This window comes from Amphiura filiformis, chromosome 18 (assembly GCF_039555335.1).
Source record: "Amphiura filiformis chromosome 18, Afil_fr2py, whole genome shotgun sequence".
NCBI classification, from domain to species: domain Eukaryota; kingdom Metazoa; phylum Echinodermata; class Ophiuroidea; order Amphilepidida; family Amphiuridae; genus Amphiura; species Amphiura filiformis.
This window is the reverse complement of record NC_092645.1, coordinates 33,338,943-33,349,739: the sequence shown is the minus strand read 5'-3', so window position 1 is coordinate 33,349,739 and position 10,797 is coordinate 33,338,943. Positions and strand designations below refer to the sequence as shown.

Below are 10,797 nucleotides of genomic sequence, written 5' to 3'. Positions count from 1 at the left end.
GTATCTTTGAATTGTGCTGATTTCAACATGTATCGATTGACTTTTAGCGCGACTATGCATAACAATAGAAGCTGGTGACTAAAGTTCCGAGTGCATATACTTTCATAATCTTAATACAAGTTCAATAATCATTGTTTAGGCGATGAAAAAACCTGTTCTACGTGCCCTATTGACTTAAAAACTGTTTAAGTACCAACACGTATGAACATTCATTCAAATAACAAAAGGTTAATTTCACATATATTTATTAACAGTCTCTTCTATCTTATATACAAAACATAAAGATGTTTTAAAGCTCTAAGAAAAATAAGAAAAATATAAATATACAATTATTTCAGTTGCACATACACACTTAACGACAAAGAATAACAGACAATTATTTCAGTTGCATACACATTTAACTACAAAGAATAATATATAGACGATTATTTCAGTTGCATAAGTACATATACTTTTATAATGAGACACAAGCTCTTATTGTTAAGGTGATGAAAAAATATTCTACGTGCTCTACCGACTCAACGTTTGCGTTTTGGGAATTACGTTTTAGCTGTATGGAAGTTTGTTTGTTTTTTACCAAAGTAGATCGATTTTGACTTAAAATTCTTTGGAAAAAAGATAAGAACATTTTCAAAATATATCTGCAAAAATTGTTCAAATTTTCTTGAAAACTTTCAAGCTTGCTAGAAATCACAGATCTGCGATTAACCATATTTCAGAAAAGAAGTAAGAATCAAACAGACCGCCATCCGCCCGCCCGTAGAACATCGCCTTGTCTTAATATTATTTACAAATAATTATTATTATATTACGCGATATATTATTACGAATTAGGTTTTTCATAAGGTATTAAAATATTATTGCAATTATGTAATTATAAAGTACTATTAGGTTTTTTTTAAAAAGATGCATCCATTCCCATTTAACGAAGTTTAGTATTTTGAATGGCGTTGTGGGGCTATACATATAAACATTATTGCACACTAACGTTAGTTACGTTTATCATTTTAGGTGACGCGTTATACAAGGGATAATACTTATTTATTAGGGATCTATGCTTGAAGTAGGGGCATATTGCAGTAGCTAACATGTAGGCTATAATGCTGGTTTCATATTATCATACAGCTGCTTACCGGTGAGCGGCGTGCCGCTTGGTCGGTCCATGAAGCTACAAGTTTCATGTTCAACCTGCAAGCGGCACTCACCAAGCAGCAAGCCGCTCAGCGGGAAGCGGCATGACTCTATAACCAGCGTCGCTCTTTGGTCATTGGCTGTCAGAGCGGCAACGATTTGCCGCTTTAGGAAAGGCGGTAGAGTGATCGATATTTTCGACTTGCCGCTGGTTATCGCGGGCATTGCTGACGTAAACGTGGCAATCGTCATGACATTCTGAAACCAGCATGATGAGCATATAATTACATTAAACAATTTACAAATACAAAGGAATTATGATATTTTTACCAATCTGACAAAAGCCACTAAATTCAAGTGTACGCAAACTCTTCAAATTCTAGAATAAATCTGTTGTTAGTTAAAATCGTTTACTGTAGAGGTGATACATTGGACGTTTTATACATTAGGCTATACAAAAAGCAAATAATAACAAAATGTCATTATAAAGTTAAAACAAATTTCACCATTCAGTGCTGGTTATGGTCCAAGGAAAATTCGGTCGATCCTTCATGTAATTATATATTTCATGTAAGCATTAAACCCTAATCCTAATCCTAACCCTAATCCTAATCCTAACTGTAATATCGACGGTTAATCGTTTGTCGACAATCGTCAAAGCGATACGTTTCTCGTCGCCGATATGCATTGAGCGATTTTTACAAAATGCAGCTCAAGTTCACTGTACTGGCGATAATCATTTTGCAATGTAAGTATTTATTCCTTGATGGTACGTATTTGTTACTTAGCCTTCAAACCGATGTAGCTTGGTAACATAGTTAAAATAAAAAGTTTTCTCCACCAAAGGCTGGGTTTGCGTCTTCCACAAGGACTGGGTTCATTGAGTCTTCCAAAAACACTGGATTTACCAAGTCTTCCACAAAAACTGGGTTTACCGAGAAACCCTTTAAGAAACAAGCATAGACACAAAATATGATCAAAATTTAAGTCTACGTTATTTTTTGCAGAAACTATCAATACTTCAATAATAATGCCAGCATCTTCATGTAATCATCACATCAATTCTTGTTGTCAAACCAACCTTCGTGGCTCATAATAAGCCATGTAACACAAACTACAAACTGTAAACATGATATACTGTTACAATTGCACCAATGTTAAGATATGGGTTTCTTACATCTAACAATACCAAAATAAGTACGCAGACCGAACACATAATGTCACTATGACGTCATAAGGCAAATGTTGTTTGTGGCTAAATATTCGAAGTTTTTATCTTCATGTGAAAGGAAAACAAAAACTAATTCATAAACATCATTTGGTTGACTTCGCCATCACCCCTTCCCCGTGTTAATTTTTAATGGTCAGCCCAACTCCCGGGTAAGACGCTAGGGGTAAACATTATTGAATCACTAAAACAAATGAGCACAAAGGATTATCCACAATTAGCTTAAGTCGTTTGGGTATAAGCACAAGCGGTGTTTTTATGCCGAATGAAAAACCTTAGAGGGGTACTTTTGATCAAAATATCAGCTCCAATTTTTCACAGTTTTGGAACATTCCTCAGAAACTTTTAAGTTTCACGATTAAATCTTCACGATTTAAAAATCGTGAAGATTTGTGAATAAAAAACTCCCGAGTGTTTAATTGCCCAGTATCTCGGCTGTTATACAATCTTAATGGTCTTAAATATCTTAAATATCCCTAAATAAATATTAGTTCATTACAATTTTCCTCTGACGATTTAACATATGGACATACGGGCTGGACTTTTAGATGAACCATATACATGATATAAAACCCCATATAAAACCTTATGTCTATTATGTACGATCTGTATACATAGTGTGACCAGTAATTCAACAACTCTTCCTATACCTTTGTACATGAGCCAAGCGTTGTTAATCCGTGATGAATCCACAGTCCAGTAGCGTATACGCGAACGCAAGGTTACGCGTACGCGTAACGCATGAGCGCGTAAAATTCGTCATGTCTGGAATCAGAGGGCTGACAGTAAATTTCGCTGATCCCTCCTGCTTTTCTCCTATGTCGATTTAACACACGATTCCCGCTGTTGTTTTTGTTCCAGTTTAGCTCCCCCCGTACACGCATGGAGGTCGCCATTTGAGGTTTTAGCACCCACTTTAGCACCCGGCTACCATGGCTACGCATTCAGCATCGCGTACAGTACGCGTTCCCAACTGTCAATCATTGGGGGTCAATCACCTCGAGCTTGACAACGATATCTGAATAGACTATCGCCAAGTCTTACGTGTATGCGCGAAATTTAGGTTAATTTTCGTGATTGAAACAGTATTTTTCTTTTATAAATCTTGACCCGGAAAGCGGGATTGTTGGTTGATTTAATGTATTTGATAAATTAGGTTCATGGATGCGCTAAAAATATAATTAAAAGTATTAAAAGCTGTTCAATATTTGAAAAAATCCCGTTGATGCAGGAAGCCGCGATTTTATGGGTTATTTTCATTACTGCAACGCGGAGCACGGGCGCGATGCAGCCGGTAGAAGTCGCGGTAGTGTTCCAGGCCTACGCGATGGCAAGGTAATGGCTGCTTCCATAGTTGTATTACTTTTTATATAGATTGACACTTCCCAATTTATTTATTCCCCGCTGGAATGTATGCGTAAACATGAACAAGATCTCTTTGGCAGTTGCAGCTAAATACATGAAATAATACCGCTTTATTCTTTAATTTTATTGCTGATATCAACAGAGAAATACCGCGATCTTCTTGTAAGGTTTAGTGGCAATGACAAACGGACATTCCAAATGAAAAAATCATGTGAATTAGATATCTTTAGCCAAAAAGAAACTTTTTCTCAAGGTCATATCTTAAATTCCTGTCCATCAAAATGAACCAAAATAACATACATGATTACTTCAATATTCTACTCCACAATACATGTCAAAACCAAGCAGTTGCCTAACTGACACAACAGCAAAATGCACTGACATGGAACAGCTTCCTGGACCACATGTCATATCCCATTTGACGTGTGTGTAAAGTCATTGTAATAGCAATGTGGTCTCAGGATTGCCTTACAAAAATACCACACGTACCCAACGAACATAAACACACCCCGATATGGGCGAGGCGAACACGGACACATATGCCCGTGCACCCCAACACTCACTCACGAATACCCTCATTTGTTCCACATGTGCCTGAAACTCAATGTTGCCGAAATGTCCAGGCTGTGACATGTGATACAGCAAACGTTTGCATATGCCAGTGCATTTTTTTAGTTGTGTCAGTAAGGTAACCATTTGGATATTGACATGTCATTGGAGTCGAGTATTGAAGTAATCCTGTGTGTAATTTTGGTTCATTTTTAAGATATGACCATTTGAGCCCTGTTTAGTAAAACGTTTTCCCTCTCCCTGGTTAATGGTATACGGGGATGTGCCAAGGTTTTAGGGTACCTTTTCAGCAATTGTGGTATATCGACGGGTGGGTTTTCAGTGGAGACCAATGCGCCCATGCACTGATGGGTGACAAAAACAGCAAAAAGTAAGTATAGAAAGGTGTCGTGGCACATCCCCATAATTTTTTTTTTCGAAAAACCACCCCGGGTGGAATTTTATTTTGCCCAAAAAGTGCTTGATTATTCACTTACTCTCTCATACGGACTTGGAAGATATACGGGTGTGAATACCGGTGTCACAAGCCTACGGTAACATACACACAGCATGACCAAAAGAGCTAATAGCATAAGATTGACAAGGCCAATAAGAATCCACACCCAGGGTGGTGCTGGTGTTCTCGCTGAAAGATAAAAATCATTGATATCAAGTTGAATAATTTTACTGATTAAATGTAGTGGCAATAACTGAGATTAGATTAGATTAGATTAGATTAGATTAGATCAGATTAGATTAGATTAGAGATTAGATTACATTAGATCAACATCATTATGGTCATGTCATGATCATCATTATGATCATCATCATGACAATGATCATCATTATGATCATCATCATGAGTATCATCGTAATCATCAAGTACAACCCAATTTTAGGCTTAATCAGCTACGATCGATATCATCCTAATGTATACAGATGCTTTTGAGTCATTTTCAACTTTAATTTCACATCTTTTACAAAACATTCACTTTTACAGCATTTTAAAGCTTTTTTGGATATAAAATGTATCTATTTATGACAAAATTGGTGGCGCTATTTAGTTACTGGAAATTACTCTTTCAAGCTTTCAATACAAAAATTCCTTTTATTTTTTGATGAAATATGTTTATAAAATTTCTTTGTTGCTTGTTTCACCTATTCCATCTGTTTTAATGGCAGTAATAATCACCTACCCCTTGCAAATTAAGAAATATGATTTACGATAAATAGCGCCACCTATAGTTTGCATTTACTTAATAATGAAGCCAATTCTATATACATCAAACAACCGTGGCTAGTTGTCGATAATATTGGCAACTGATGTTGAAAGTTTTTGCATCTGTATCCTATGCACATTGTATGATAATATAATCATTGAAAAAAATACCATGATAATTCTTACTTTTGAAACAATTCACAATTGATCAACTATTGCTTTCCCTACTCCCAATGGTTTCAAAATGTTCAACGTGGTATCAAAAATTAAATATAACTTTAAAGAAATGATTCGTTACCATAAATATTGAAACCAACCAAAACCTATCCAATCCTATTCAATGTGACTTATTTGCTGTATTTACTAATATAGGTAACAAAATGTCCTAGATATTGCGAACTATTTTGAGATTCTTATAACAAGACGAACAAGAATTTTTCTTTAAAAAAGACAAGTTCACGGATCAAACTTTCAACTAAGAATTATTGTAATTGCCCAAAGGTTTCAATAATTGTACACACATTATATTCCTTTTCCACGTGTCCATGGGATCCAAGAATGTCCAAGGGATCCAAGACTATTAAAAGCAATACAATCCCACTCATGTGCGTTTTTACAACGATGTATATGTGACCTGATACCACGAAATGACGAAAAGTTTGAAGTTTCGAGACGCACAGCGTCATCATCCCTATATCTTTGTGTCAGAAATTGCCATGATAGTAGGGCGAATCAACAGCACGGTATAGCGATTTTGTTCCGCCGTGATTTTATGGTTTCGAGATAAAGGCCAAGTACTTCAGGCAAAGTATAAACTCCACCTGTACCTTTACAAACACCACCTGTGTACGATAGGTACGTAACGTTTCTATTTCACACATGCTCCGCTGCTGAAATCACGATCTGAGTATACTTATAACCCTGTTTAACATGTTTAACGTTTTTAACTCATGGCAATTCGATTTTACTTTGGCCCGTTTATGTTTTCAAGACGCAAATAAGCGGTGCAATGCGCAGAGTTAAGGTTGTCACACTCTTTGAACACACATATTCATGTGCAAGCCTCAAAATATGGTTTGTTCAGAAAAAATTACAACGAAATATTTTCAAGGAATAGAGAATTTATATACACCGCCATACATGTGGCCTATCTAGCGTGGAGGTATATAGTTGATCACACAATTCATTTCAATTAAAAGGAATGCGATTATATCATCTATAGAGACTATGTCAATAGAAGTTTTATTGTCCGACATTTAGCAATAGGATAATCAATAACGGCCTTGATATTTTGAAAGACAGCTGAGCTACAGCAATTAGTTTGTAGCCAATGAGATACCAATACCAATCGCTTCCCGCGTGCACAGTTATTTTTGTGACCTGAGCTGCTGGTGGAGCATTTATAGACCGATCGTCTCACTGTAATTTATTACCTGAGGTATACCGGTAGACAGTGAGCGTGTTTATAGTGGGAGCAGATGTGCGGTACATTGCGGTACAATTTCTACCCGGTTAGAGATTATCCGGATACTTGCCCACTATAAACACTAGCAGTATATGTATGTACGGTACATCGATATCCTTCTAAACCGAAGGATATTGTGGCGAGATATTCCACTATAAACACACCAGTATAAATTGTGTGCGGTATTACCGGAAGTGGGAGCTTCTTCATGATGCGTAGGATGCGCGCAGGACATTCGGAACGATTCTCACCCCCAAAAGTTATCATAACAAAAGCTACATGTTCACCGCCATGATCATATTGTTGAATGGGCTGTTTATAGCTCGCGCCACAATATTTACACATTCCCCGTGTGACCTCGGGGTCATTGCAAATGTACGATAATGTTAGTTGGTATATAATTTGTGCGGTAACTGTGTCTCACTATAAACAGCAAGGGTATCGGTATATATACAAGGATTATCGTATACGGTATACTCAAAATGCGGTATATTCACTATAAACACGCTCAATGTGAGACGTCCTGCCTGACTGAGTTGAAGTTCTTTGTTTGCCGAGCACCTTTTAAGGCTTGTTAAAACAAGCCAGCAGTATGTCATTCGTGAATGGTCTACCGTGTCCCCATTCACATAGGACATACTCACATACTACTGGCTAGTAGCTTGAACAAGTTTGTGTGAAGCAAACAAAACCAACGCAGTAGCAAGGGCGTCTCGAAACTGCCAACTTGCGACTTTATATTCATTTCGTGTAGCAGGTCGTATTGTAATTTTACCTTGACGAACTCTTTGTTCACATAGATCCCCTTCAAATCCTTCCCGGCATCTGAAATAAATAAAAGTAGGAAGTGAAGACCTGAGCGCAAGAAGATCGTAAGTCCACTTGGCTCCTCAACATGTATACACAAAAGCTGCGTATAGTCATGGTATAGTTTGGTAATGTTTTATACATGTTCAGGGGCCAAAACAAATCTTTCACAACCTTTCATATTGTTTTCACCCTGGAACATCTATTAAACATTATAAAACCATAAGAAACTATACGTAATTTTAGTGTATACATGTTGAGGGGCAAGGTGGACTTACGGTCTCCTTGCGCTCATGTCTTCAAGAATAGGATGTCTTAAGAAACAGGTGCATGCAGTGACCGTGCACCATCTAGGTTAATGTTTATTCAGTTTATTGAATGAACAGCATGTGAATACTTATTCTCACGTTGAATATTTGATGTAAAAAGTATTCGGTATCTAATCTATTTCCATCTATTTCAAGTCATATTTTAACTTCTAACGGATGTTTGTGACATCAAATGTTTAAGCTTTCTTCACCAGACATCAATTGATTTTACGTCATAAAACATTCGTTAGAAGATATAAATGAATGAAACAGATTTCGATATGGAGTATATCTGCACATACAGCTGGGGACGCTGGTTCCAATAAAAGCGTTCAGAGCGACTTTCTAACCATTGAGTGTCACCTAGTCTTTGTCAAAGACCTCGCGATCATAAGGGGCGAGCGGCGAAGCCGCGACAGCGAGTGCTGCGCTCACACTACGGTGCTCCAGGCAGAGCCTTGTTGAAAGGCTAAGTGTCACCAATATAAATTCAGCCAGCCTTGTGGGTCGGCAGGATGTTTCAGGGTTGGTCGAGTTGTGATAAATAGACAGTTGCTTGTGCACCTATTAGGTGAAAAATGTTGACCCTCCTAAGGGGGGGGTGGGGGCTGAAAAAAAGGGGGGGGGGAATCGCGATGAAATGTTTTTGCATTAGGCCCCCCTAACAAGTGTTTATGAACGGTCCCGATAGAGAGAGTTCATTTTTGGTTTGTATTTTGTATTTTATTGCAGAGTAAAGATTCTAAACCACAAACCTGCATGTAGTATTTGTGCCATCCTCTTGGGTGAAACATATGCCATTATTCAAACACGTGTTAACAGCACAAAATCCTGTAGAATTAATATAAAACGTACAGTAAAAGAAATGGGTATACTATGCACAAATTATCTTTACACTTGGAAAATAATCCATAATTTTAAACCTAAACAGTATTTTATATTGCGCATTTTGATACCTCTTCGGATCGTTATCCTTTTATTGACATGTCCCGTAAGCTCTCCAAAGGTTTACGATCTGCAATTTGGATGCGATGCGGTTCTGCATGGATTATTATAATGAACAATTTGAGACTATTTTGGTAAAGATCGGAGCATTTTTCAGTTTTTGACCCCTGTGTGGGTCAAATTGTGACCTTTGACAAAAAGCGTATGTCACAGATAGATATTAGAGTATACTTTTTTGGATCGCCATACATAATTTGGGAAAATTTTCAACAGCATTTGAGCAGTTTGAATTTTGACCCCTGTGTAAACTTTGACCCGCCATATCTCAAAATACTCAATGCTGACAGAGGTTAAGTAAACTTATTTTTGAAGTTGATGGTCTTGGGAAGCAATATCCACCAAAAACAAAACGATGGACATCAAAACAAGCTTCTGTGGCAAAATTGAGTTTGGCAGCCGGACTACCTCTCACGGTGTGGATACGTTTCAGGGCTTCATTTAGAGCTAATAATAAAAAACAATAATTTTTACATAAATGTAGAGTTGATGTGCTAATTCCTGTTTCTAATTGGAGACTGTACAATAATTATGAACCAGGGGGTTAAATTTCCGAACGACATGCTTAGCCTGCCTAAAATAGCTTGTTACCATCCCCGGCCTGCCGAAAAATGTTTGCTCCTACCTATCTTTGCACATGCCAAATTTTTAGGATCCAAATTTGCAAACCTGAAATGATCTGATATTCCAAGCGCAGCGAGCAGGATATTTTAACCCTTTTCATAAGCTTTTAAAGAGTGTTTTATTTAAAAGGCGCCCAATTAATGTGTGCAAAAATTACTTACCATCCCTGCTTGTCTTGCCCAAAATTCTTGCCACACCCCGCCCCACCTTCCATTTTACCCTCCCCAGGGATTATAATTAATAATAAACAGCTCCTTATGTTATAATGTTTACAACCATGTGGCTTATATAAGTGTTTCAGCCTGGTTACACCTCAGGTTGATTGAGGATTTCATTTCTACATTTAGATGTTTAAACCCTAGGGTTTAGACCTGGACTACTCCCCCATTCCAGATAAATACAAAACTATTTTTTGATTAAAAAATAGTATCCTGTTTTGCCAAATGAAACATACCTAAATCCTAATCCTTTAGATAGTCCTAACTGGCAATAAAAGTCAAATTTTAATATTTTTGCAATTTGAGGGAAAATTGTCCAAAAACATGCAATTTTGCATGTTTTCTTGCGATAATTGCGGTTTAAGGAGGAAAAGAAAACAATTAAAGGGACCCCTCGTAACCTCCGTAGTTAGACTAGTCCTATGTCTAACTTGTTTTGTGCATACGGACCCGAGAAGTGAATGCCCGACGTCGAAACTTGGCTTTTAACAATAATACTATAAACTTACGCATCCCCGACGGAGTTTCGCAATTGTTTCCAATGAATCCCTCTGGACACCTGTAATTGAAATTTATAATTAATGTGAATTTTGTATATTAAATATATTTCAAAGATTAATGTCTTCATTCAAAGTTACCTAATAATCGAGTCGTTCGAAGAACAGTATGTCAGTTTACAAAATGATCTTAAACTGATCATATACGGCACATATTATATCCAAAGCATGATAACGCCCTCTGTTGTTATTAACTTAACTGCGTATATGCAACGTATTCAAGAAATTTCTTACACCATAGAATATAAAAACTAGTAAAATACCTCAATGAGGTATGATGAAGGTTGTGGAAGAATCGGCCGTAAAAACAAATGCGCTCGAAGA

The 10,797-nt window shown here is 37.1% G+C and overlaps 1 protein-coding gene across 1 annotated transcript; it reads right to left on the bottom strand.

Annotated features, from left to right (window-relative positions):
• Positions 1-1,645: 1,645 nt before the first annotated feature.
• Positions 1,646-10,463, bottom strand: LOC140139441 (uncharacterized). The gene is made up of 5 exons (XM_072161198.1): positions 10,426-10,463; positions 8,828-8,903; positions 7,733-7,782; positions 4,771-4,919; positions 1,646-2,075 (listed from the first exon to the last, which is right to left on the bottom strand). Exons 1-5 carry the CDS (start codon positions 10,427-10,429, stop codon positions 1,950-1,952), a joined length of 405 nt encoding a protein of 134 aa, XP_072017299.1. The 5' UTR covers positions 10,430-10,463; the 3' UTR covers positions 1,646-1,949.
• Positions 10,464-10,797: the final 334 nt, after the last annotated feature.

Bases quoted from the DNA above. Each gene is read 5' to 3' on its own strand.
- LOC140139441 (XM_072161198.1), bottom strand. The intron at 4,920-7,732 runs GTAAAATTACAA...TTTATCTTTCAG, and splicing joins TGAACAAAGAGTTCGTCAAG to CGAGAACACCAGCACCACCC. The intron at 2,076-4,770 runs GTAAGTGAATAA...TGTTTCTTAAAG, and splicing joins TTCCAAGTCCGTATGAGAGA to GGTTTCTCGGTAAACCCAGT.